Source organism: Lotus japonicus, chromosome 1 (assembly GCF_012489685.1).
Source record: "Lotus japonicus ecotype B-129 chromosome 1, LjGifu_v1.2".
Lineage (NCBI taxonomy): Eukaryota > Viridiplantae > Streptophyta > Magnoliopsida > Fabales > Fabaceae > Lotus > Lotus japonicus.
The window spans coordinates 111,668,144-111,696,142 of NC_080041.1; the positions used below are offsets into that span (position 1 = coordinate 111,668,144).

Sequence of the window (27,999 nt, forward strand, 5' to 3'; positions counted from 1 at the left end):
GCAATGTTTCACAATCTCATAGTAGTGAAATTTTCTCTTGGTCAATTATCTTTTCCAACAACCATTTGGGCATGTACGGATAAATAAGCGCTTTCCACGAGCCTTCCACACTATATCCAAAAAGAGAAATGACATTCTTTAGAAGCTTGTTACCTATGCTCTTTACCTCATTTATGAAATCTTCATCATCTTCTTTAGAAGATATAAAATCTTCATAGCCACCTCACAGCCACAGGGCAAGGTTCCCTTGTACACCTTGCTAATCATACTGTAAGGCCCTAAGTTCAACTTGGAACAAATTTTATGGAAGTTTGAATAAAATTGAAGTTTTTGGCTATGTTTGATAACTGGCAGATTAAAACTGTCAACTTGTGTGAATTTTTAGAGGGTCTTAACGACTTCATTTGGGAAAACTTCCTTCATGAGAGTTGTAGCCCTTCAAGTCTAGAAAATTCTCCAAGTGGTTTCGCGTCGATCCGATATCTGTAGCTCCAGATATCCCCGTTTTAGTGAACGCAGTTCCGGCTGTACAGTGCCAGCAGAATTATTGCATTGTTTTTCTTCTAAGTCCGTATTTAATTATGAATTTACCTTTGAGGGCTTAGGTTTTAGTAAGTTTCAGGTCTGATTAGGTAATTAGACTGGTGGGTTAAGGTTGGACTTGGGTCGGGCTTGTGGAAAAACAAAACCCTAGCCCAAGTGATGGAGGGTGGGGCGCGAGCTGCTTAGGGTTTGGAGGGGGGGGAAAAGAATTCTTTTCTCATTCTGTTCTGAAAACAGAAGTTGGATACCTCTTACGTGAAAAACTCAGGAGAGAAAAGAGTGAGAGAGCCTTCCTTTGCACCCTTGAACCGCCGCCGCTCCTAGCCTTGCCACCACCGTCGGACCGTGCGCGAGAGAGAGAGGACCGTGCGCGAGAGAGAGAGCTGTTTGGGAGAGAGGGAGACTTGGACAGCAAGGAAAGCTATTTCAACCTTCATTATTCTCCTCTTTTTCCAGACCAAAACCCAAGGTAAGGGCTGGTCTTAGGATCTTTTGGGTAGGATAAGGTCATAACATGAGCTTTCTTGAAAAATTGTGATTCTTGCTATGCGATTTCATGAGGTTAGGGCTGAGTGTTTTTGTTTCTGCGTTTTATGCAGTGAAATTCATGCTTCCAAAGCCTTGTTTGACATGTTTCTACTGTCCAATGTTTCTATGACACAATCACATGCTTACTTGCTAATTTTGGTTCATGGAATGTGTGTTCCTAACATGATCAATGTGAAAACTTGAGTTCTGGAATTTCTGGGAGAATATGATGGTGTTTGGGGACTATATTATGCTTGTGAATATGAAAAGGAAGAAAGAAAAAAATTTGCAAAACCCTAAGGTCTAAAACTTGGCTTGGCCGAACCCAATTTAGGGGTATTGGACCACTTTTCCTTCCGTTTTCATGTTCATATCGTATGAGTTCTCGTTGGGACAATTTATGGTAAATTATGATGCATGAAATTGTGGATTTAAATCCTTGTTGAGGTCTTGATGCCATGAAAATTTGTATGCATGCTTGCAAAATTTGCTAAGTGAAGTACTTGCCATAACTTGATGTTTGTGTGATGATGAAAGCTGAAATCTTGTATGACTAATGTGTTGTTTGGGCTGTACTTGGACACATGTGATCAAAGGGAAGGAAAAGAAATGTTTTTGAAAACCCTAAGGGCTTCCTTTAGGTTCGGCCGAACCCTACTTTTGGGGGTTCGGTAAATTCTTTTCTACCGTTTGATGCACAAGTCTTAAGATACATCACTTGATGATCTTTCTACGATTCAAGGTGCATGAGTTGTGATTATTGGTAACAAGGGTCGCTCACCTAGCTGTAATTCCCTTGTTATCGTGAATGGTGCTATTTAATGTGTGCGGTTAAGCTAAAGACTTAGGGTGACTGACTTAGAGCCTTAAGAACAAAGAGAAAAAGAACTAATATTGTTGTGACTCGCTTGCAAGTGAAATTAATTAATTTACGGACATAGGTCGGGTAGACTATGGTCCATGAGAACGATGGGCTTGCACGCGAGGGAGATTTTGGGTCGACTGCGGTCACCCGTGATTTTTTGTGGATCATTGCGGCTCCACGTGTTTGGTTGACTGCGGTCACCGTGATTTTTGTGGATCATTGCGGCTCCACGTGTTTGGTTGACTGCGGTCACCGTGATTACCGTGCCTCTGCGGAAGCACGAAGATGGCCATGGAAGTGTTTGGCGGGTTGTGCGAAGTGAGGAATCGTTAGGTGACTAACTAACATCTAAAACTTTAAAGAGAAAGAGAATTATTTCGATAGCGGATGATGTTCATTTATATCCATTGTACTGTATGTTCTTGTTGTTTTCCTTTTAGACCTGACCCTTGCTTGTTTGCTATGTGTTTACTTGGGGGCGGGTAGATGGTGCTGACTTCACAGTCGTCAGTCCACATTCTGGAGCTGAAACTCCTCAATGAGGAGGAAGACCGAGCCTGGATGGCCGACACGTCCGGGATTCGGAGGATTTATGTCGGCGGCGCGGAGTTGACGAGTTATGACGTGTATGGAGGGGTGATGGAGGTCCAGCGCGTACATGGAGGAACCATTCGTATGCCCTACGCACCTCCACGATTTCAGATTCCCCAGGATGATGGTTCGAGGGTCTCTTCTGTGGAGCTCGACCCATCTGAAGAAGTAGTGTCCAAGCCTCAAGTGCCGGCCAAGGAGCAGCGGAATGGGTGGCTTGAGGGTTCTGATGGAGACCCTGCCAATCCAGAAGGGAGGGACGCCAAGAAGAGAGTTGAGGGTATCCTTGGGGCGGAGTGAGCTTCGTGCCGAGATATTTTATTTACTTTTTATCAACTCAGTTTTGTAACGGTTGGGGATATTTGAGTACCCTTAATTTTGAATAATTGGCCTCGCATGGGCGAGTGTCTCATTTTGCTATTTTATTTCGTTTCCGGTTCAAACAGTTTATCTTCTGCTAATAGAACCCACGTTTCATTTCATTCTTCGCCCATGATTTATTTATTACGATCAATTGGAGTACAAAGGAGGTTTAACATTCGAGGTTTTCGTAATAATGAATGGTTTGTCATTAATTAAGAATAATTAATTGAACGACGAAAATTCTTTGTGAAAATGGATATCCGGTTTTCCGTGACGCACGAGAAATCGGGGCGTTACACATACCATCTCCTAGCTTATCATAAGTATTGATCAAATGATCGAAACCTATTGATGTATAGTCTGTAGCACCTCAAATCTTGTGATTTCCTTCGGCGCATTGGTAGCACTTTTCAAGCATCTCGTAATCTCCTTGACGTGTTAACTTGGGTCTAAAACAGCTAACCACAAAACTTGTCGTCAATGATATAAATGCTAGACTTGCAACACCAGTGAGCATATGTAATTATAAGTTAGTGAACATTTGATATACCTTTATTTTCATGAAATAATGTGTGGTGTTACGCTCTAAATATGAAAAATAATTATATTATTGCTATGTCGAGTTGAAGTTGGAATACAATGAATTCATTTTTTTTTTGCTGGAAGGATATATGTAGTAATGACTGGTTCCACATGGATGTCAGAAGGAGGAGGGTAGGTGAAAAGAAAATTTCTATCATAATGAATAAAACAAAATTAGAGATGTAGATATTTATTTCAGAAAATATGTACTATATCATACACACACATTAACATATAAACATTGGAGTGAAAATATATTTGATGCGGAAGATATTATTATACGAAGTCTAAAACATAAATAATTGAAGAGAAGTAAGAAAATTATTTCAAATGAAATATCATATCATACACAGATACATTAGAAAATCAACATTTCAAGATAAATAAATATTGGATAAATAAAATTGATAATATAATAAGAAAATTCGATGTGTATATTTTTTCTAAAAATGTATGTACTAAAGCTTAGCCATAATTAACAAGATTATTCGCATGGTGATTGATGACTTTCTGTTATCCATTTCTTATGTTTTTTATTTTTTTCTATTATTGTGATCACTCTCGTAGTCGGTTGTCCTCTACTTTAAGATTTCACAGCTATGTTTGTTACAAATATTTATCTACTTAAGTTATGAATTAAAGTAACAATTGAATAATTGTGAGGATTAATCTCATCCAACATCTAAATTTTCAAATAAGCGGCATTTTAAAATTATTTTTAGTATTAGGGGGAGATTTTTAATACGATTATTTTTAGAGCTGGGTAAGCGGGTCGAAGTCAGCGGGCCGGCCCGTGAGAACGAGGACTAGTGCGGGCTATAGCCCGAAAAATAGAGGACCGCTAAAATGCGGGCCTACGCGGGGCGGGCCTACGAGGGCAAAAAAAGGGTAAGAGAGGCCAAAGTCTGCGGACCGGCCCGTGAAACCGCGGACTAGTGCGGGCTGTAGCCCAAAAAATAGAGGGTCGCTAAAATGCGGGGCGGGCTTGTGCGCGGCGGGCCACCCGCGTACATAATTCTAATTATTTTGTTGAATTGGATTATTTATACTATTGTTTTACCTCATATGCATAATTACATACTATATAGAAGCAAGGGTTAAATATGTTCTCCGTCCCTGAACTTTGAGCGAGATCTGGTTTTCGTCCCTCGCCGGAAAATTTTCCTAGCGCCATCCTCAAACTCAATTGTTTGTACGAAAACCGTCCTTGCCGCCGATATAGCTCCGGCAGCCGTGCACGTGGCCATGCCACGTCATTTAATGAAATGACATGGCATTTAAATAAAAAAATAATAAATTTTTTTCTTTTTTAAATTTTAATTAAGTCCTCTGACTTAACCTAATTAAACTAAATAATCCTAAAACCTAATCTAACCTTTACTCCTTCAAAATCCCCAAATCCAAATTAGGGTTCACCATCTTCTTTCCCTTTCCCTTCTTCCCTTCTCCATCGAACCAAAGCTACACCATTGATTCACCATCGATTTCTTCCCTTCTCCATCTTCTCTGTCGGTTTCTTCCTATCTTTCTTTCTCTTCCATAATCGAACACCACCAAGGACGCACCTTTTCTTCATGTTTTCCTCATCTGGGGTGATGGGCATGTGTCAAAATTGTTACTTTCCTTCTAAATATTTTCTTCATTTCATTTGGGTTAATGGGTTTGTGTTTAAATTGTTCATTTTTATTTTTTGATGTTTTCTTCATACCCAAACAGTCAAACACTGCAAACCCAAAACAGAGAAGAGGTCTGATTTCTTCATTCCCATGGCCGCTCATCCTTACCTGAACTCCAATGGTCGTCCATTTCCCTCTCATAGCTTCAGTTTCGTTCAAGAGTATAAATGCATGCAATTGCAAACCCCTTTTTGCTTGCAGTATTCAATGTCAGTCCAACAATCCTCTCTCCTGACAACATCAGAAGGCCAACTGGGTAATCACGGAGATGGAAGACCACCACGCACCGCACTCCTGCTTCCTTCGCCGCAGAAAGAACGTTCTCAGTCCTTTTGATCGCCGGGTCCAGAAACTCCTTCTGCACGAATCCAATAGCTTCATATCCGAAATGGGTCCACGAAAAAGAGGAAAATATTGAAATTTAAGAAGAAGAAGAGGAGTACTTGAGGGTCATTGACTTGGTCGACCATGCAAGGAAAGGCGAGGTGGAAAACGCCGGCGCAGCCATTGACGGCGGCGAGGATGGTGTCGTAGCGGAGGAGATCGATCTAGAAAAGGCGGGGGCGAGGGGATGCTCCTTCAAGAGATTGCAGATGCTTCGTCTCGGTCTCATCGTCTGGTTTTGAGGGGAAAAAAAGGAAAAGAGAAAGTTAGAATAGGAAGATTGTGTTTGTGTTAGTTTTAGTTTGGAAAGGGGAAAAGGTGGGGAGTGTGAAAGAAGATGAAGAAGATGATATTACTGTATTTTTGGGTTAATTGATTTTAGGTTTATTTAGTTTAATTAAGGTTAAATCAGAGAGTTTAATTAAAATTTAAAAAACAAAAAAAAATTAATTTTTTTATTTAAATGCCATGTCATTTCATTAAATGACGTGGCATGGCCAGGTGCACGGCTGCCGGAGCTATATCGGCGGCAAGGACGGTTTCCATACAAACAATTGAGTTTGAGGATGGCGCTAGGAAGATTTTCCGGCGAGGGACGAAAATCAGATCTCGCTCAAAGTTCAGGGACGGAGAACACATTTAACCCTAGAAGCAATGAAGCAAAATTCAATTATCTACAAGAAGTTTTTCATATCCATCTCCAAAAACATTTCTTAATTTTCATAATTTTATTCAAGGGTAGATTGGTTAGGAATCTTCTAATTTTTTAATTTACTCTAATTTATCATTAATTACTTGAATGATTAATTTTATATTATGACCACATTATTGATATTTTATCGTCATTGTAAAATTAAATTTCATGAGAGATACAACTAAAATTTAAGATATTCTCAGTAAACAGATACTGCTTTGATTGTTATCTTACTATTGTGTTATAAAATTGTTATGATTGATGATCGATAAATGACCTACAACAAAAATAAGAGTTGAGATTCATACTAGATCCATGTGCAAACATTTATGTGAGTAAGGAGGTAAAAGTAAAATGGTAGAGGAAAATGACAAACAAGAACCACAATTAAAATGAAAAAGATGAAAAACCAAATCAAATTTCTCGAATGAATAAGAGGCCGAGAGACAGAAGACATGAGTAAGTGGGAAATACATGAATAATAATTTAACATGCATGTCTCATAAACAATAAACAATTATTAAGATTTATATAATTATACATAAAATAGACGAGTAAACGGTGGAATAGGTAATATAAAAGAGAATTTGGTTTATTACCTATAATAAGATTAAGATGAATGGTCTTGATCTTTCCACTCCATTCATTCATTTCCTAGAACAACACATTTTGAAAGAAAAGTTAGAGATACTATATTTTAACAAATCGCAAACAATGATTGATGCAAGGGAGGCAAATGTCATTTAAAAATTAGAGGGGTCTGGGTAGTCCAATGCGAACATTGGAGGGGAGCCTTTCCCAAATAATAATGGTAGCATTTTTAACTAGCAAACTAATTATAATAGAAGAACAAGTAAAAAAGAGCACACACCTACATTAGGATCAGATTTCTTGGCTGGGAGAGGAAGAGATTGCTCGGCTGAGTCTTTGTCACACATAAATTGATTAATTATTGTGTTTTGTCGGCATTTTCCTCTTGACATTATGCAATCGTGGCATATGTCTTTGTCCAGTTCATGTATAGCCTCATGCACTTTCCATAAAACATAATCCACGACCATTTAGTTTGGAACTGATTTGTTAAAGGAATCTTCTAAGAGTGGAAGGGTGATGCTGTTTTTGCATCCTAAATTATTGAAGTGTGCCGCATTTGTTGTTGACACTAAGCGTCCATGGTGTTGAACACCATCTTGGGCACAGCTAAAAGGTATATATGGGATTTTATTTAGGGGTGAGTAGTCAGGAAGGGGACTGCAATCGAATAACAATGTATATTGTGCGTCCTTTTGGGTGTAGATAAAAAAGGTAGAGCCCAATGTGACATCGGTAAAAGTCTTGGGGAAAATGCCATTGTGCAATTTCAATATATCTATGGCTACAATTGTAAGAATTCCGGAATCTTGATTAACATCAAGGACACGAAATTTCCGGGAATTAATATTGATAGTCACCATATCAAATTCACAATTAAGCTTCAGAGATGGGTGGCCACAGTAATCACGTTGATTATTGTGCCGGTATGGAATAGTTAGATTGTATTTAAAATAATTGTGGCAAGAAAAAGGTTCACATTCTGTGTTTCTGTAAATATAATTGGCCATATTTTTGGGAAAGAGAAAGGAAATCAACGAAAAGTAAAGCGTCAAGCGGCAAAAATAGCAGGGAGGCAGAGAGAGAGGGAAGAAGGTCATGGTCAATGGAGGTTTGGTGTAAAGAGGAACTGAACCCAATTTTCTTTGGCTCTTGTTTTTCTTCGAAACTGGCTTATTATTTTTGTTGCTTGAGTCCTGCCTCGAGAATGGTTGTCTCATTGATAATAAAAGGTGGTACCCCAGCTTCTCACCCATGCGTTGCTTTGCACCTCTGGCCAAGCAACAGCCCCAGACATCCCGTAAGGCTACTAACACTATCTGATAACATAGATCCTCAAGCCTGGGATGTTGATCTCCAGCAAAGACATCACCATCAACATCCAAGTTGTATACCATCAGGCATCAGTAGAGACACTAGAATCTACCCTCCCCTTCCTTGAAAGCGAGTACGAAGGCAAAGCTAGCCCAGAAGGAAGCATAGACAAACCCACATATCTTCTAAGATTGGAACTGCACAACCCCTGAAGGCGCCTCCCTAGGAGAGGAACGACATGCCCCCAAAAATCCCAACTCCAACTTGAGGAGGCGATGCAAACTAGAAAAAGAACACCCTTCCAATTTAGCAATTAAAACATTTTTGGCAAATACCATCCCTAGTCGTCCTCTTATCCTTATCATGTGTTTTCAAGAGCACTGCTCAATGATTACGCAATTTTGATATAGGCACCCAATTTGGCACCAAAAACTCTTAAACAAAACACACGCTAAATACTAAATATTTTTATTTTTTTCTGTTCCTACTAGTTCACATAATCTATAATTATCGATATATTTTTTTAGTTTAATTAAAAAATAATAAATAATATATGAAACAAATAATCCTGATGTGTAAAAACCCAAACGACAATTGGAAGTAGAAGCTAAACTGAATGTGATACTCCTCCGTTCCTTATTAGGGGGTGCTTGGTAGAAAGGGTCTTTATACATTCCCGGGTAAGTTAGGTTGGGAATGTAACATTCTCATGTTTAATATAAGTTTCAGAAAAATTATTCTTAGGTATTATGAATTCCAAGGCATGCAATTTACATTGTTTTTCTTCAAATTTCATTCTCATGTTCAACAGTTCAAGGATGGGTATCTTATATTCCCATGGCGGAAGTTATTTCCCCAAACTTTTAATCAATTTTCATATTTCCAAGGCTAAGTTAATCAATTTACATCTTTTAGAGACTAATTTACTTATTTCCATGTTTCAAGGATTAAAAGGACTGACCATGGATCTTTAAAAGACCAAAGTGACTATTAAGCCTTTTTTTTTTCTAAATCAAAAAATTAAATTTTAGTACAAAATTAGGTGAATATTTACATTGTGTACACTTGAAGCTCAAAAAACATTTACATGGACAAAACTATTCAATTATTTGACCTAAAGGTATAATAAGCCTTTGATATACTTGATGGCTATGAACCACAAACCATGCTAACCTTTTTTGTAATCAGAAAGAGAATATTAATGCATAAAGAATCATCGGTTTGTAGAGAAGAAGTTTCCAGGAAATTAGGAATGGCACAAGTGTACCAGATGTTGATAAAAGTAATACACAAAGCAAGTATAAGAAGTAGATGGGATTTCAATTGTACATTATTTTAGTCCAGCCACATAAGAGTAAGCTGATGATACATGCAGATTGATCAGTCATCACCTCTAAAATAAAAAGTAGAGGGGAAACCAGTAAAAGAGAGTTTCTCCCATTAAAGTAAGAAAGTAAAAACTTGAAAGCTTTCAGCCACACAAGAGTAGCTGATGATGATACGCAAAGTTCCTATACCATAAAATTTTTATAGTAACACAGCTGAGTACACATTCTGTACAGGGAAGGTGGAAATGAAAAACTATCCTCCTAATACCTGAAAATATGCACATAACTGATGAATAACAAATAATACAATCAAAATATGAAAACAGGAAATATAGCTAGTAGTGGAGAATTACATGTCCATACTGAAAAAGAACTAGATCCTCCTCAATTACTTTTGATTCTTTATGTTGTTGAGCACTTATGAAAGAATTCATATTGCAAATATGCACATACCTTGAGGAGTTTATTCCTTGGCAAGTGAAATCTTAATAATAGAGAGATCCTGTGGATAGACAATCACAAGAAAGAAAATTAATGAGGAATTCATCACAGACCAGTATAAACAGATTGTGAAATTTACACTACAAATCTATTAGACAGGTATTTTGTCTTACCTTGCCACCAGTTTCCTCTTGAAGCACTTCCTGAATCATCTTCTCCCCCATCATTCTTGTACTGATAAAATAAAAAGCCATGTTAGGCAATGAGAAACAGTCGAAAAAGGTTGTTTGGCTGAGTGGTGGGTTTAAAGATCAATGTACTTCTAAACAAAAGGTACACACTTTAGCTTCTTCTTAGAATTGATTTTGAAATTTAAATTGGTTCATAAGAGTTTAAACCAAACACATTGGGAAACCCAACTATTAAATAATTCTTGAGGACACCTCAATCTGTGCTGATCTTTATATAAGGCTCAGTCTAGCATGATAATCTATCTTCAACCTTAAAGTAATAACTAACAAAAGAACAAGTTGGCCATTTCTACTCTGGCCTTTTGGTTATGTTCCTGAAATAACAAAGTCCTCTTCCACTAAGTGCGGTCGGTTATATGAATATTTGGTTATTTGATTGTCCTGATCTCTTGTCATGCATTAAGTTCGCCAATGGACTAGCATAAATCTTTAGATAATTTGACTTAATAGTCTTCAAATTAAGATATATTAAGGTATATTGCAACTACAAATAACAACAAATGCAATCACCAGAGAGTTCAATCTGGAATCTCGCGCACTCTGAGGATGAGAGTATATGTCCTGGCCACCATAATAGATTGATGAGCTAAGGTGACATGGTTGAACTCTTTGTTCCTGGTAGATAGAACTCATATCCTTATTTGCTTTGCTCTGAGTTTCACTATCACTTCCCTTGCTGATGAAATCTGCATTGATATGACTTGAATCTGATAGAATATTTCTCTGATTATTTCATCAATTTACTTGTACAACTTATAGAGACATAATAAAGAGATAAAAACTAAGCCTATCTAAATCTATCGCTATCTTAATAGATACTTAGATAGTAATCTAAAATACAGAAACTAGATACTAATCTTAAATACAAAAACTATATCTAAACCTTATCTCTATTTCTATGATAAGATTAATAACAAACTCAATCTAAAAAGAATATTCAACAAAATGCAAGGATAAGCCACGGAGACATGGGATGGAAGAAAATGTGGAAGTAATCCTATCTGTTTTTCTTAAATTAATCTAAAGCTATTACAGTATTTACTTATTGAATAAATTACGTATTTCTTTCATTCGTATAGACCATGTAACTGAGGTCATGAGTTCAAGTCTAAAATATATATTCTTGTATAAAAAACAAGGTAAGGCTGCCTACAATAGGCCATGTGGTCAGACCCATCACCGCAGGGCACATAGCAAGAGCTTTAATGCCCCGCACTGCCCTTTTACACAAAATCTTAATAAGGTAAAACTTACTTGAAACAAATTATTATAACATTTTGTTAATATGAAGTGGTAACTAGATGTCAGGACTCAGGAGTATAAAAGTTGGTGAATTGAATCAGGCCTCTCTTAGTTGAGACAACCAGGGCAAATTTGGTGCTGAAAAGCACAGGCTATGTCGAGGGAGGGGATGGACCCACTTTGTAGATCTAACCTTATCATTGCACCGAGGCTCCCTCTCTAAATTGATTAATTGAGAGTTTGAGACCAAACATTGAGAACAAGCAAAATTGAAAACAAAATAAAGAAAAATTGAGAACAAGGAAAATAAAGCCAACAGGAACAAATTACTATATGTGATTTTGATAATACTATTCTATTTCAAAACATTATCAGAAAATGATTGAAACATGCCAAAATCTTTAAAGTAGAGAAGTGAAAACAGAGTATACCAACCTGGAGGAGTACCAAATTTGGTGCTTGATCCCTCACCGCCAATTTTTCCACTCACTTCAGAGCGCAGGGAAACTCTCCCAGTCACCTGAACCATAAAACCCAAAAAATTCAGACCTGTTTCAACTTTCAACACAGAGTCCAAACTCCAAACATATTGATAATGAAGATGAAACTGCACTATGATCAATATTTTCAATGTTTATTTTATCTGTCCATCAACAAAAATCTCAGAAACAAGGAATAAAAAAAAAATTGGATTACAACTTGCAAGGATTGAAACCAATTCGCTTGAAGTCCACAACAACTCACAAACTCTGAATTGAATTAGAAGATTGAATGCAGAGAAATACAAAGAGATTGAAAAATAAAGTGAACATATCATGAACCTTAGGTGATGGAGAAAACATGGATTCAAAAGCAGAAGATGGGTGGGACTCGCTGGGCCCAAACAGCTCAGAAGTGAAAGAAGAAGAAGAAGAAACCAGATTTTTCCTTCCTTCCATTTTCCTCCTATCTACCAACTTAAACCTATATATGTATGAAACAAAGTGAGGTTTTTATGTAAAGAGAATCCGACAATGAAACATCAACCACCGACTGAGAACAACGTTAAAATCCGAAGCAATAAACCAACCCAATTGAGGTTTTTCTTTTCCTAGGAAACAAAAAGAGCGCATGAAGAAGCGACAGAATAGCAAAGGAGAGACACGTGAAAAAGTTGTGGCAAGACACAGAGAGAGAGAGAGAGAGAGAGAAATCAAATGTTTTGTGTGAAACTGAAACCTTTGCTCATATGCCCATATATTTATGAGTGCCGCTATTTGATACGAGACTTCAATGCACGAGCAAGCACGAGAAGTCTTGTTTATAAAATTTTGTTTAAATTTAATAAAATAGAAATTCAATTAGTTGAAAACATAAATCCCTAAAAATCTGCAATTTTATTTTTGCCTCTCTGTATCTTTCTCCAATGGCTACTCCGATTCAATTCTCCTCCGGAATCACAACGACCTCAGCGAAGTTGTCGGCAGCAAGAGTGAGGACGTAGTGGGCAACAAGGATGCTTCCGTCGGCGAGATGGAAAACTGAAAAATTGGCGATGCAGTTCACTGCGAGTTCAAACTCCACTGCAATCCTTATCTCTTTTCCCCTCTCTTCTTCTTTGTTCGTTTCTGCAATTTTACTTCTTTTTACCATTACTCTGACTGCAATTACTGGTTTCTCCCCATATGTTATTAATGCCATCATCTCAAAAATTTGCAAGCTAGCACGTCGTTGGAGAAGATCTGGGCTTGCAAGTTGCAATTGAGATCAAACCATGGAAAACATACATAAACAATGATGTCCATAAGCTGAAGAAGACAAACAAAAAAAATTAAGAAACCATGGAAGAAAAGTGGATGTGAGGGACGGGAGTAAATCTCTACCTACTGAATCTTACAAGTCCCACATCGTGAAGGCCCTATCAAAGAGATTGAATTTGAAGTCACCAGGTTAAAGCACATGACAAGCACGTGAGTCGTGCATATTCGACGAGAGAGGCTTCGTGCCCTTTAGCATTTTCCTATATTTATAAGGCAGAAAATTAGGGTTTTTTTTCCTTTAATATGTTTTTTGGTGATTTTATTTTATTTTTCGGAAAATCATGTGTTCAGTCACACAAAATGCACTCACACGAGAGATGTGAATAAAATGGTTGTTTCAAAAATAAATTGAAATAAATATGGGTTAGGGTGGGGATGTCTAGAGATCAATCCTGAATGATGCAATTTATTTTTCCGATGTAAAAAAAAATATTATATAATATATGATTTATAGAAAAATATAATAGATATTTGAACAATTTTAAGTGTAAATAAGATGAAAGATAAAGTGTTGTATGTAATTATGAAAACCCTTATATTTCTCTAAAATAAAACTCCATGTCATGTGGACAAAAATAACAGAGGAGGGTTAAAAAAAAAATCAAAGAAGGGTGTCTTTTCCTCTGCTCTTCTTTTTTATTTGATCCTTTGTACTCCTTCACATTGTCAAGAGGTTATAGGGATCTTTGCCACGTTGATCAGTGGGGTCCACTGGGTGGCCTAAAAGCAAATTCCCAACTTTTCAGTGTGGTGGATAAGGGAAATTGCCTTTCCATTCTCCAAAAGTTTGGATCGGGATCCTTTAAATTGTAAACTATTTTAAACTATTTTAAGTTGAAATCATGTGTTTATTTCATTCTTCATGTGTATTAAATAAGGAAATTGCATGAAATGACGACACTTTGAGAGATGTTGGTGGGTGGAGAAGAGGGAGAAGGGTTGGGTACATGGGTTTGCCTTTGCAGTGTATGCATTTGAAAGTGGCGTAGTTGAACCATACGAGGTCGCTGCAAGTGTCCATGTAGAGTGTGATGGGTTGGGAACGGGCCTGAAGTTGAAGGAGAGAGTGTAGTTTGTTCCCGGTTAGAGTGGGAGAGAGTTAAGGTTGTTTTTTAGGAGCGGGGTGTGTGGTGTCGCTTTTCGGCTAGCAAAGCTCTCACATTAAGGATTGATAGTGAGAGGGAAGAGTTGGGAAAACGGTAAATGAGATGGAGAAAAAAATTGGAGTTCAATATTTAATTAAATTTTAATGTGGGGTTATTGTTAAAGGTTTTTTCTTGATTTGTACTACTTTGAAACTGAACTCTTAATTTCAATCGTAGTAAAGTAGATACGAGTTTATCATTCTCAAAGACATGTGATACTAATGTTGTTCAATAGTTAGCAAACTTAAATAATAGGTTCACAAGAGATTGTTTGTTTGTTTATACATGAAATTCATTGGTGTGTGCCACACCTTTACCAATGAACTCAAGAAATGAATCCTTAATAATGAGTTGATTAAAAACCGGACCTTAACAATGGAGAAAATTAGAGAAAGAGCGACTTCCTTCATCAAGGAGGGAGGAAGGAGAAGCCGAAAAGATTGCAAAGGAAAATCTAGAGCGAGGAAAGGCTAGGTCCACGGAGCATAGGAAACTATGTAGATTCAATGGAAAAATCTTATGTAGTAACCGTAATAATGCTCGTACTGTGAGCCGACTAGGTTATGTGATAGGAAAATCTGAATTGCCTAATCCTCTTTATCCCATATGAGAGGCGAGTTACACGCGGCTAAGACTCAACATGCATGTACAATAATAATATATATGAAAAAAACTTTTATTTGTAGTCATACCCATTTTGATATTTAAAATAATGACGTGGGTCCATACTTGACTTTTCTCTTCTAAGGATTGGGTTTGAGTGCTCCTTTTGGATGTATATGAATTAATACACTTTGGGTAGGATGTAAGGACACAAAAAAGGAGTTAGAGCATGACTTCACCTAAATTGACCTTATGCTACGAGATCTTATCTCATTATCTTGTTGGACCCAAATTAAGTGAGGCCTCTTCGCTCTTCTTTGATTTCCACTTAAAATAGCTCAGATTTGATGCTTCATCGAGCAAAAAAATTGGTAAAAAAGGGAACCAAATGGTAGTTGGAGAAGAGAAATCGTTTGGAGGAATTGAATTGATCGACAAGGACATCGATCTATTTGGAATTCGATAAAGGCACACTAATTAAAGATATAGAGAAACGATAATATTGTTTACCATATCAGATCAAGATCAGTAGTGTTTTGTCTCACACATTTATATCAATATGATTGTTCAAATTTTTGCATGGAAAAAGATCATTTTTTTGAGAGTTTTGATTTCTTTCTTTTCCTTAACGAATCAACCGAGCCTGCTAACCAGAATTCTTGAAATTCTCAAGTTAATTAGTTGCTCGATATTTAAATCTTCTTTACCAAATCTTCGTTTGGTTTCTGTACCCTTTTCTTTAGATAATGAAACAACTGTACACTTTAGACTTTAGAGGATTCGTACGTGGTAACCTTTCTAAATCTTTTGCTCACGACAAACAGTAAGGGTCATAAATATTTGATAAGAAAATGGTGTCATTGGATACCCCAAATGAGTTAATCAAGATTGGGATATGAAACAGAGGTTTTGGATAATGAGGGTTCGAATTCTTTTTGCTTAATTTTTTAATAATGACGTTAAAACAAGTCGTAACACACTGCCTTGCTTGGGACAGGGGCTTTCGCAATCGCAAGGTTCTTTGCTACTCGGATTCTGCTTCTGCAGTAGACATTTTGCAGCATGCTCCTCCTCTGCAGCACTGGTATGCTTCTTTGATTGCGAATATTTGCGACTTCTTCGATCGTGGGTGGGAAGTTCATCTTCGTCATACTTTGCGAGGAGGAAATGCTTGTGCGGATTTGCTTGCGAAAGTTGGCGCCCGTCAAGATCTTGACATCCAGATCATCCAAGATCCTCCCCCGGAGTTGGAGCCTTTGTTGTTCGCTGATGCAAACGGTACCTCTTTTGTGAGGGAGTAGTTGGCTTTGCGTTTTTCTTTCTTTCTCTTTTTTCTGGGCCCCGCCCATGTACCCAAAAAAAGTCGTAACGCACTTTTTTCAATCGTGCGAACATTTACCGTGACTAACGTTAGCTTCTGTTTACATTTTTGGTTTTATGTTCTTAAAATTCACAAAATTTATAACTCAAAAACATTCATCACCTCTGTTGGATAATCCCATCATTTCCAAGACCTTCATCCGAAAACCCAGAAAAGCCACACTTCTTCATCCATCATCTTCCTAGAAATATTTTTAACATTAAACCCATAGTCTCACAACACCACCATCACTTAAAAAACCTAGAAATATTTTTAAATGTTAAATAAAACTTTAAAACCCGCAAATTCAGAAAAAAAAAAAAACCCTAAAACAATCCTAAAATTCAGATCTGACAAGCCTTCTCTAACCCATCATCTTCATCTTCTTCATTGTCATTTTTGCCACTAGCTAGCTCCATTACCCACATGGCCAACATCATGTGCACCATTACCATCAACATTTGGGGTAAAATTCAACAAATACTCCACCTCAAGGTCTACGAATTAGTGGGTAGCCCCCTAGCACCACCCTCCAATCCAACTGGAGATTCGAACCCCAAAATATGGGTCCATAGAGAATGAGAGAGGAAGAAAACGAGGAGAGGAGCTGAGATCGACAAAAAGATTGAAGATCACCATGGTAAAAGATGCATGCAAGGTGGAAATATTTCTCCTTTCTTTGTTTTGATCTCGGATTCGAAGAGAGGGGAGGAAAATCTTAAAGAAAGTACATTCCTTTTCTAGAAAAGGAGATCGTCGGAGAAGACGACCGGAGAAGGCGGTCTGCAACAGAGTGACGGTGGCAACAATAAGGGCCACTAGGCCTCTTTCTCCTCGCAAAGACGATCGTCAAGGTGGTGGTTTCGTGGTCAATGGAGGTTGGACGAGGGAGATACGACCAATTAAAAGTGGCGGTGGTCGTCATAAATCACCTCTGACGGCAATATAATGTACAACAAAGGACGGTGGAGGTGTCGCCTTTCTTCGTCTTCTTCGCTATAGAGTGCGAATCTCCGGCCCAAAAATCACCTTAGTAATTTTTTATTGAGGACCAAATTTGCACAACTGAACCAAAAGTACAGTTAAGCTTATATTTAAATCTAGTATAAGTATCATATATGGAGCCATTAACAATAGAAGCAAATTGGATCAATAATACAAATTTATTTATGCACGAATAAAATTCACTCACACCCTATTACTCGATGGGCAAAATAGAAAAGAGAAAAATAAGAAATGCGATGATAATAAGATATAAAAGAAGAAGAAAATATATAAAGAAAAAGCAAGTGAAAATTATATGTAAGCGAAATTGAGACTGAAAGCATTAAAAACATAGAATTACATTAACTAATTAATGTGTGTTTGGGAGGAGCTTTACCGAACTGTGTAGTTCTCTCCACAACTATATATTCATTGAAAAAAATTAACATGTAGTACTGTGAATGGAAAAGATATGATTCCCTTGAGCATGTAGTCTCATAATTCATGTCTATTGTTATTACAGAAAATAGGTAACAAAAACCTAACATCAATAAAGACACATGTAATACGCAGTTCGAGCCTCAAGTCAGCTCAAGATCAGGGAGATAAAACTCATACTTTTAGAAGAGTATATAATGGCAAAAGTGAATAATACTTACATAATTAAATACTTGTATTTTTATAGTGTTTAGTATGAGATGCAATGGAAGTACTTCGTTTTAGTGAAGCAATCACAAGTAACTTTTGTGATGATAATTGCACTTAGACATCCTTGAATTTAGATATTTAACTATGCTAACTTTGTTTTTTTTATTTCATTTTGACTATTTTGACCGGTAGTGATTCTCCAAGACGATTTGAATAATATTGGGATGTTTTTATGACCATCTAGTCCGGCTGACCGACCGAAATCTCATATTTAGAAAAAAAAAAGTACACCATTAACAAATAGTTCTACTTTGACGTTGTATCATATTTGAGATACTAGTTCTACCAAAGTAATATTTAAGAGATTAGTTTTATTATCTTTAAAAAAATTAGTGTTCAAGCACACAAGATAACTACTAAAACTAAAATATTTTATTTGAATAGATCCTTAAAGAGGGATAGTCATTGATATGGTCGATTAATTAGATTTAGTAATTAAAGCAATGTTAATAATGGGAAGAGACCCCATTGGCATCCCATAGCAAATAATGGCTCAATAAAATATAAAGAGAAGATGGCAAAACAAACGGTCCACATTGGAAGCTGAGTCTCAATGGGCACTAATAATTAATCTAATATACACTCACCACTCACTACTGAAGGTCGTTGCTTGTGCATTGCCAATTTTCCACTTCCTCCCACATGGAGTGTCCTCAATCTTCATTTGTGCACCGTCATCTTCATCCTTCCTGTCTTATCTTCGGTCCAATGAGTATCTACTACTTAGCATCAAATTTAATTTAGGGTAAAAAATATGTGAGGGATTGATACATGTTTGCCGGAGAAACTTGGATGATATCATTAACGTAGATTAGAGTGGACTAAATGATCCATGAAAGTTACTTAACAATATCTCAATGGATCAACATAATTATTTATAAGTAAATTAATGAATAAATCACGAAAAACTTATTTTACTTATCTTAAATGTGATTATCTACCTAGAACATGAGTTATTTAACTCTAACTTTTTTTTTATGGGGGTTGAGTTTTCTTTCAAGATTTTATTTCCATCATTGATTTTATAGCTAGTATTTTCTCTATTTTTAATAGATTTTTTGTATTTTGTTTTGGGCTTCTATATGGGCTTCTTAGGCTTTTAAGTTTTGGCTTGACCCTTGATTTTGTTTTAGGCTAGTTCTCTAGCCCACATAGGATATAGAAATTGAGCTTGTTGTCTTGGGCAAATTAGATTCGTAATATTTATTGTGTGACATTTTTTTGCTACATCGGAAAATTGTGTGACATTTTTAATCAAGTTAAACAATTATTGATATTTGACAAAAAAAAAACAATTATTGATAAAGTCCATTTTGGTCATCTTGACCGCCACGACGTTTATAGAGAAATTATCTTTTAAATTTTTAGAATTGAGTTAAACATAATTTTATTACTTTATATAATTGTGAGCTCATCTGTCGTGGACACGATTGTGCAAAACTTAACGTGATAAAAACTCTTTTATTTTCCACCCATGTAATTTTTTTATTAAATGCATTGTATTATTATTTTATTTTATGTGACTTATGTCAAATTATTTTTCTATTACTCTATCAATATTAGAACTTTTTTGATTTTCTTAATGTTCATTAAAATTATTTGTTTTCTTATTTCATCCGTTATAATACATTTTATTTTTCCTCATTTATTGTTCCTGCACAGACATTTCTTAGAAAAACATCATTTAATACTTTCTTGAAACTCTAAGTTGACAAATACTCCCTCCGGTCCTATAAGCATGAAAGAGAAGAAAAATCTTAATCCTTATTATAAGAACCAAATGAATGTTTGAGCTATATTAATTATTTTTTTCTAATGATGCCCTTAATAATTACAACTTGTAAAATGTGTCTCTTTAATTATTTTCTCTCTTTCCCACTTTCCAACACTAATAACAAATGGTAATTTTGGAAATTTATTTTGATTCAAGACATATTTAATGCATTTTATCTAGTTTAACTACATTTCTTAAACTATGTGAATTTTTTTTTGTTGCTTATACTCCCTCCGGTCCTATTTATAAGCATGAAATAGAAGAAAAATTTTGGTCCTTTTTATAAGAACCAAATGAAAGTTTGAGTTATATTAGTTAATTTTTTTCAATGATACTCTTATTAATTCTAACTTGTAAAATGTGTCTCATTAATTATTTTCTCTTTTTCCCACTTTCCAACACTAATAACAAAGGATAATTTTGAAAGTTTATTTTAATTTAAGATAAATTTAATGCATTTTATCTGATTTAACTATATTTCTTAAACTATGTGAATTTTTTGTTGTTGCTTATAAATAGGATCGGAGGGAGTATATAGAAACAAACTCTTTTCTTCAAAGTCTACAGTTTCTTCAAATTGGGCACGTCATCAAACCATCATTCAAACTCTAGACTCTAGAGTCAACAATAGTCACCGATCAAATTGATAACTACCCTTCAATTATTTATTTTGGAACTATTTTTGAAATATATATATATATATATATATATATATATATATATATATATTAGAAGATTAGAAATTTAGAATGGACAAGTTGTCATCATATATTATTGCTCTTGACGTGTTTCAAAGGAAGAACCACGGATACTTCTAAAAAGTTTTACAAAATTCAACCCGTTCACATTTAGACACGGCGCAAATCCACCTCATAACATATAATTTCATAAAATATTCTAACACTTTTTTTTAAAATTACAGGAAATGGAAGATTATAAAAGTTACAGGAAGTAATTAGTGTGATTTCCATGGTAAACACTGCAGGTTATTGCAAGATTCGGTCCAAGAACTTGTGCAGCTACCTCCAACTCCATCACAACACTTGCAAACAACTCCAAGCGTTGCAAAAATCTTTGAGTACCCTGCAATTATATCACATATACAGAACAAGATGCACACAATGAAATAATTAGAGATACGTTCCATCATTATAAAACAGATCTTGTGGAAAAGGAGGAGAATTTTTTTGAATAGTAATTATGAATATTAATTACCTTGATTAGATACTAAGGAAAGTGTTCTTGCTTCTATAACTGATGGTTTCTCAGTGACTAAAACAACCATGATGATCACCAGCATAAGCACCTGAGGCTTCTGCATACCCATGCTGAGTTCTCTGGTCCGAACTCTTTTTGTGCTTCTTCGATGAGCCTCTGAAACCTCGAGGTTCAAGAGCTATAGAGAACAGAAGAGTTGGGAGCTTTAAAGGAATGAACTTGCGATTGGGGGGAGTTGCCTAGAAAGTATGTGAGCCTCATGATTGTTATTACTTCTTTTTTTTTTTCTTTCTAAAAAACGACGGAATGATTATATTAAAATTTAAAAGCCTCGAGAACAAACTTTCTTTTTATTAAGAAGTCCCACATTAACTAAAGATATATTAAGATATGTTTTATAAACGGTGAACAACCCTAAATTCTCAAGCTATCTTTTCAGTTGAGTTATGTTTCATAAATTCTATATTAGTATTATCTATCGTGCACGGTTGTTTACACTAATTTTTTTTGTAAACAAACAATTTACAATTCTTGGATTAGAAGCAAGTTTGATATCCTCGAATGACTACTCAAGTGGTAAAAACTAGGAAAATATATGTTGGGTGGAGAGGTTCAAAAATCAAATTCTAAATAATGCAATTTATCTTTTTAATTTGAAAAAAAAAATGTCCGATTGTGAGTTATTTAATGAATACAGTTTTTGAATTTTGATCCATAAACTTTAACATATACAAAGCATAAAACTTAAAAATATGGGAACCGACCCATAAAAGAACTGAAACGAGAAAAATTACGAAAACATAAACATATGAAACAAAATTGCACTAAAGCATAACATTACATGAATAAGAAACGGATTTAGCAAATGCATACTCAACTAAATCCCAGAATCACTGTGTAGTCACAGTGATTTGGACCTTTTAAGCGTAATTGGGCATATGAGAGGACTAATTCAAATCTTCTATCCTCTTTCTTTATGTTGCTATTTTTCATGCCACGTGATGAAGATATTTATATTAATTTTTTATTTATTTATTGGGAATCTTAGTCCCTATAATTAGAATATTTTAACTAATAAAAGTATTGTCCGTCTCTCTTGGTTCGTAATATGTTTTTATTTTCTCAATAACTGCATTTTAATAAAGAATAGAGGATGAGCTGGCTGGAAAGATGGGAAGAGAGAGCATGGAACACATTTTCCACTCTATTACATCTCTTTCGCGACACGAAGTTGGATACGCCTTTTTCCTTATTCTAACATTTTCACTTCCGAGTGCTATTGTAAAAGTGTGAACACCAAACTTAATTAAAGTGCTTTGCAACGTTATTCATTTTCACCTCATGTTTTTCCACTCAATTTTATTTTTATCTCTCTCATCACTTTCTGATATATTATTTATCACATCTCATTATTTTTATCTTCCCTCCCCTTCTTTTCCGTATCTAGTGGTGTTAACACAACATTATCAAATTGCTTTAGTGTTCCATACTTTTGTCCTCTAGCTCTCTTGATTTTGAAGATTTGCTAGTGCACAGAACACGGTGAGTCATTGAGGGGATACTACTAGTCTACTAGAGATAATATAATATTAAAAAAAAGTATAATAATATATATATTTTTTCCCGTAGATATATAAAGGTTTTAGTCCTTGAATTTAAAATGTGTAGATTCCCTATATATTTTAAATGCCACATGGAATGCTTAATTGGAATTCCATTTAGTTTTTTTTTCAAGGATTTCCATTTAGTTTAGATGAAAACACTATTTAGATTTTCATTTTTCTTTGGTACATCGGAATTTAAATTGCACCCGCCAGGGATTGAACCCTGAACCTTCTCCTCCTAACCCAAATGTCCCTCAGCTCTTACCACTTGAGCTATCATTCCGGGACAATTTAGATTTCCATTTGGTTCAATGAAAAACAAGTCACAATTTTGGAGGGATGGAAAACAAAAAACAATTTATATGGGGCAAATTAAAAAATGGGAACTTATTTAAGCCTAAGGCTATGTTTGGCATGTCATTTCAGCTAGCTTATAGCTTATTTGACTAGCTTAAAGCTTATTTGACTAGCTTAAAAGCTCTTCAAAAGTGTTTGGTGAATGAGCTTATTTCAGTAGCTTAAAGCTTTAAGCTATAAGCTATCCCAGGTAGCTTATAGCTTATTAAATTTATTCTCATTTTTATCCTTATTATTTTATTAAAATTCCACCATTACCCTTATATATTTATAAAAACACTAAACATATTTTCCCCTCACACTTACGTATGCACTTCCCGCCACACCCCTGCGCACCATAAGTATTAAAAATATTATAATAATAAAAATAAGTAAAAATTAATATTATATTTTTAAGATGATAAATAGCTTGAATTAATAAAAATATTTAAAGTGATAATAATTTTAATATTAATATCATATAGGTATTAATATGAAAATAAAGTAATGTTAAATATAAAAATAATTATACAAGTATGTCTTTTTATGTCCTTTTACAATTTCAGCTTGTTTAACAGCTAGTTTTACCAAACACTTTTGTTTCAATCACGTAGCTTTTCAGCTTTCAGCTATCAGCTTGCAGCTAGCTTATCAGCTTTCAGCTATCAGCTAGCTTATAAGCTTTCAGCTAGCTTTTCAGCTTTCAGCTAGCTTATCAGCTAAACATGCCAAACATAGCCTAAATATAGATTGGCACATTAATGCTAGAGATAAAAAAAAAAACGAACAAAAATTCAGGGATGAAATCTATATAAATAGATACTATAAAGATGAAATCTTATTTAAACTAAAATGTATAACTAAATCCTTAAATTTCAACAAATATACAATCAATCTACTATCATATCTCCAAAACCAAAACCACCTGATGTGCATGGTATTTCGATATGTTTCACTTCTACGTTTACATTGAGATTGTATTAATGGTCCAAATCAACTTCTTCAGGGTGCTATAGTGATGGATAACCGAATAACAATAGGATTGACCAGATCCCTCAATGTTTTCTTCCCTTGAGAAAAGAAATATTGACAAAACCAAGAAATGAAAACAGCAACAAGAAGAAAAGGAACGTGAAGAAATGTGGTCATTTTGCTAAAACTATATATAATCTGAATCAGCATCTCTACGGAAATGTTGCAAATCTGGATGAGTATCATTTCCTGGCCTCCGAGGATTCCTGCAAAAACAGGATGAGAAGATGTCATAACTTTTGAAAAACTGAAGTCTAAGATCCATTTCCTGGTTATTTGGTCACCAGTTCTTTCACCTCATCAAACATATAGTATTTTATAATGAAACCTCACCTGCATCTATGAATTTTTTTCTTATTATTAAATGAATTCCTAAAACAAATGATGCAAGAGTGACGTTAAAAATGTGATGTAAAACTCTATCTATACCTGTTATTAAATATCCTGCCACATATATACAAAGATCTATGAATCAATTTAACCAAATAAGAAGAGACCTCAAATTAAGTCTAAGCATAACAGACTTACCAGCTAAACATAATGTAAGCCTTAATGCATTAGCCAACAATTGAAATCAGTGGCTTCAAGATCAATTCATACAGGTAACGGTAGAAAAGATGTACTTGGAATGAAAAATTATCCTTAATTTTATTTCCGTTTTTTATTTTCAGTTTTTTTTCTTGTAGCTTCATCACTATAACATTAGTCCAAGTTCAGACTTGCAGCGTTTTTCAATTTCAACATCCTAAGTTAACAGCATGCTTAAAAATAGAATGATGAAGAAAAAAAAAGAAAATACAAATAAAAAGCATATGAAGTTATAAACATTATGCCATTACTGGCTTTCCACCATACCTTGCAAATCTGTTGGGTTCAAACCCAGGAATGCCAGGAGGTCCATAGGGATCAAATCGAGCACCCGGAGGAACACCCCTATTCAGATAGATTCATAGTTAGCTTAGCTATATGATTAACAATTAGCAACAGGCAACAGTCATAGGACAGTTAAAGGCAAAAGCCACCATTAGGCACTTAACACCTTAAGGCAATAGGCACCAAAAGCCACTTAACACCAGTGATAAAACGGTAGAAAAATTACGCTGGCTTTCCTTTGAACTTATTTTTATGAGCAGTGCTAAAAAGTAACAACACACTACTGAATACACGTTTTTGCCATTAGAATGGTGAAGTAAAAGTATAATTAATATTTTAAGAGTTTCTTGGTAAAAAAATAAAATTAAGGTATTTATTTTAAATAAGAAACTGGTAACAATTCTGCAGGTTGTGACACAAAGCATAAGGCATATAGAATATGGATTTGGCTCTTCTAAAAATGGTAGTGTTTTTGGTGGCTGATGTTTGTCAAAGTTGCTATATAAAACACTGAATTTTATGGACTGTGGGATCTATCAACCCAAACTACCCATTAATCAATCTCTCTCAGAAAAAAAGCACCAGACCCTTCCTTTCTCTAGCCCTAACACCTAAGGTGCAACTTGTTACTTGGGGTTGTGGTTCCTTAAACTACACTTACCAGACAAAGAGCAATGATGACAAGCAAGAAATGTATAAAACTTACGGCAATCCTCCGGGAAAACCAGGTCCTCCGGGAAAACCAGGTCCTCCACCAACACCACCAAACCAACGGGGGTCATTAGGCCCTGCTTTCAAGTGTTGAACTCAGTATCAGCTATTATGATTCAGCAATAAATACGCTTACATAAAACTATTGGAACGTGTAAAACATACCTACATACATGCTCCCACCAATGCTAGGACCACTGAAATCCAATGAGAGAAGTTTCAAAGGATAATAAGAAATATGAAAACAGAGAATTGATAATTGTTTTAGGAGACTGATAAAGCAATGCAATGCTTTACCTTGAAGGAAACACACCAGCAGGAGGCCCAGGGACAAGATCACTACCAGACCCAATGGGAACCGGAGGGAATACACTTTTGATTAAAGCAAAACAGAATAAAAAACTCAATTAATTAGTACAGAAGAGAAAAAAGCACGTAATGCAGGGCAAATTAAAGCGAGGGATCAGAATCATAAAGACAGGATTGCATACAGGAAACTGATTGTCCCATTAAGCCAATGAGTATGTCAGTTGCAAAGAGAATCAGCATAAATAGCTTTGATGAAGACTATACAGATCATAAAATAGAAATATACTCATGAGGTTAAGTAACAGTAAATCATTCCTCTCGACAAGGTGGGAACAAATAGGGGAATTCAACATTTCCAAAGACTGCTTACATTAGCCATGACAAGTTATGTTCCATACTCAATTCACAATGAAGACATTCAACTATGATCATGAAATACAAAGATTAAGATGGTTTCATAGTTAGCCGCATAGGTAACCGTAACACACACATACTCATCCATCACAAACCCTTCCATGCCCCAGCAACATAAACACAAACACACACAATGACACAAACAGCCTCCATAATTTCCAAGTATAACTACAAACTATCTAATGCCCTTATATTTCAATCACTGAACTTAATGCTCAGCTCGTTATAGTGAGTGTGTGCAAAATCACAAATTGGACAATTAGTTAACTGAGCAGTGTCAAAACGTGTTCAATAAATTTCATTGAAACAGTGAAACAACATAGCAATATGAAATCCTTACCCAGAAGGATGATAAGGAGGACCAGCGGGTTCACCAAATCCAGCAACAGGATCAGATATCTCTTGCCTTGTTCTGTCACTTGTTTCTGAGCTGTAAAGAAAATAAAAAAACAATTTTGCAAAGAGGATTCCCTTTCATAAAAACCCACGACAAAAACTTCATATATCAAGAGTGCCACACTGGTTCAACACAAAAACTAAAACAAGGGCCAAATTTCTCATACGGCATTCTTATAATATGAACTGCACAAGAAGCTGCACATAAATCCTTCAAAATCTTTAATCACTATACAACCAGCTCATCTCTGAATACTCTACAACTAACAAATATTATCTAAGAAATTAGAAGAGCTATACAAGATAAGAATTACCATCTGTAATTATAAACATAAAAAAGGTTATCATCTAGATAAAAATATACAACATGGACACGTTTAGAAAGCAAGTACCAAGTACCAACAACCTGACTAGTATTTTGAATTGTATATGCTTCATTGATTTATCTCAAAAAGCTATATAAGGTTTACCTTTTAGTAGACGAGCTAGCATTGGCGGAAGAACCATCTAACTTTGACAAGATCTCAGAGTCTATTCTCTTCACCAGCTTCTCAAAATTCTTGAAATGCTGAGAATAATTGCTTCCCCCATCTTCTCCAGCATAGTCCCCAACACTACACATAAAAAAAATTATAAAAAAAAAACTCAAATCCCATTGTGAACACAATTCAACACAACCCAATTGCAAAAAACCCGAAAATTTCCAATTGAACAAATAAAAAATATCAAAAATAAAATCATTTACAGCATTTTGAAAAAATAGCAAACTCAGTAACCCCATTATCCAAATTAGCATAAAATGGAAACAATTACTTGATCTCAAGATGAAGAGGGTTCGAAAATCCATGAGACAAAGCATGAACGAGCAATTTGTCGTTGATGACGAGGCACTTGACAAGCACTTTGTTCTTGTTGGAAGGCTTTTCAGGGTTGGCATAGACGAACGCGTACTCGTCGATTAACTCGTTCCATTGGTCAATGGATACCTCATCTACACAGAAAATAAACATCGAAAATGAAGCAAACAATTAAACTAGAAGAAGAAGAAGAAGCATGATTTAGGGTTTTGTTGTTAGCACCCACCATTGGAGGGATTGGAAAGCGCAGTGTCGGAGAGGGCTTGGGGACCGGTGGCGGTGAGAACATAGCCGGAGGCGAGGAAGGAGGAGTGAACGGCGAAGGCGATTTTGTCGTTGTGGTTGCGGAACGTTGGCCTCGCCGCTCTGATCACCGCTAGCACCGACTTATCACTCGCCATCGTCAACGTCAGTGTCGTTTCGAACAAGAATAGATAGTGTGTGCGAAAGAAAAATGACTCTATTCTATGCTTCGCGGTTCTG

General features: G+C 35.6%; 4 protein-coding genes across 8 annotated transcripts; 1 reads left to right on the plus strand and 3 right to left on the minus strand.

The window, feature by feature from the left end:
- Positions 1-7,128: 7,128 nt before the first annotated feature.
- Positions 7,129-12,614, minus strand: LOC130729255 (LEAF RUST 10 DISEASE-RESISTANCE LOCUS RECEPTOR-LIKE PROTEIN KINASE-like 2.7). 5 transcript variants are annotated; one of them, XM_057580940.1, is made up of 7 exons: positions 12,463-12,614; positions 12,215-12,356; positions 11,829-11,913; positions 10,662-10,858; positions 10,074-10,134; positions 9,913-9,961; positions 9,431-9,727 (listed from the first exon to the last, which is right to left on the minus strand). In XM_057580940.1, the coding sequence occupies exons 2-6, from the start codon at positions 12,329-12,331 to the stop codon at positions 9,945-9,947; spliced, it is 477 nt and encodes a 158-aa protein (XP_057436923.1). In that variant the 5' UTR covers positions 12,332-12,356; positions 12,463-12,614; the 3' UTR covers positions 9,431-9,727; positions 9,913-9,944. The 5 variants fall into 5 exon arrangements, 3 of the variants coding, with proteins under 3 accessions (XP_057436922.1, XP_057436923.1, XP_057436924.1); XR_009015938.1 differs by having other exon boundaries at positions 9,813-9,961; positions 10,662-10,837; positions 12,215-12,612; XR_009015937.1 differs by having other exon boundaries at positions 9,813-9,961; positions 12,215-12,611.
- A 3,279-nt stretch (positions 12,615-15,893) lies between these two features.
- Positions 15,894-16,241, plus strand: LOC130719315 (uncharacterized). The gene has a single exon (XM_057569941.1). It carries the CDS (start codon positions 15,894-15,896, stop codon positions 16,239-16,241), a length of 348 nt encoding a protein of 115 aa, XP_057425924.1.
- A 4,275-nt stretch (positions 16,242-20,516) lies between these two features.
- Positions 20,517-21,218, minus strand: LOC130732442 (uncharacterized). The gene is made up of 2 exons (XM_057584488.1): positions 20,982-21,218; positions 20,517-20,849 (listed from the first exon to the last, which is right to left on the minus strand). Exons 1-2 carry the CDS (start codon positions 21,091-21,093, stop codon positions 20,722-20,724), a joined length of 240 nt encoding a protein of 79 aa, XP_057440471.1. The 5' UTR covers positions 21,094-21,218; the 3' UTR covers positions 20,517-20,721.
- A 2,499-nt stretch (positions 21,219-23,717) lies between these two features.
- On the minus strand, positions 23,718-27,991 carry LOC130729256 (probable proteasome inhibitor). Its single transcript, XM_057580942.1, has 9 exons — positions 27,743-27,991; positions 27,473-27,650; positions 27,130-27,273; positions 26,604-26,693; positions 25,838-25,912; positions 25,706-25,737; positions 25,536-25,617; positions 24,812-24,889; positions 23,718-24,162 (listed from the first exon to the last, which is right to left on the minus strand). The coding sequence occupies exons 1-9, from the start codon at positions 27,915-27,917 to the stop codon at positions 24,084-24,086; spliced, it is 933 nt and encodes a 310-aa protein (XP_057436925.1). The 5' UTR covers positions 27,918-27,991; the 3' UTR covers positions 23,718-24,083.
- Between the last annotated feature and the right edge of the window lie 8 nt (positions 27,992-27,999).

What these genes read in the sequence shown, in the direction of transcription:
- LOC130729255 (XM_057580939.1), bottom strand. Translation starts at nt 8,214, where the DNA reads ATGGTATACAACTTGGATGTTGATGGTGATGTCTTTGCTGGAGATCAA.
- LOC130719315 (XM_057569941.1), top strand. Translation starts at nt 15,894, where the DNA reads ATGACGTTAAAACAAGTCGTAACACACTGCCTTGCTTGGGACAGGGGC.
- LOC130732442 (XM_057584488.1), bottom strand. Translation starts at nt 21,093, where the DNA reads ATGGGTATGCAGAAGCCTCAGGTGCTTATGCTGGTGATCATCATGGTT. An exon ending in TTCCTTAGTATCTAATCAAG is followed by an intron (nt 20,850 to 20,981) that starts GTAATTAATATT and finishes ATATAATTGCAG; the next exon opens with GGTACTCAAAGATTTTTGCA.
- LOC130729256 (XM_057580942.1), bottom strand. Translation starts at nt 27,917, where the DNA reads ATGGCGAGTGATAAGTCGGTGCTAGCGGTGATCAGAGCGGCGAGGCCA. An exon ending in CCTCTTCATCTTGAGATCAA is followed by an intron (nt 27,274 to 27,472) that starts GTAATTGTTTCC and finishes TTTTATGTGTAG; the next exon opens with TGTTGGGGACTATGCTGGAG. An exon ending in GAACCCAACAGATTTGCAAG is followed by an intron (nt 24,163 to 24,811) that starts GTATGGTGGAAA and finishes CTGTTTTTGCAG; the next exon opens with GAATCCTCGGAGGCCAGGAA.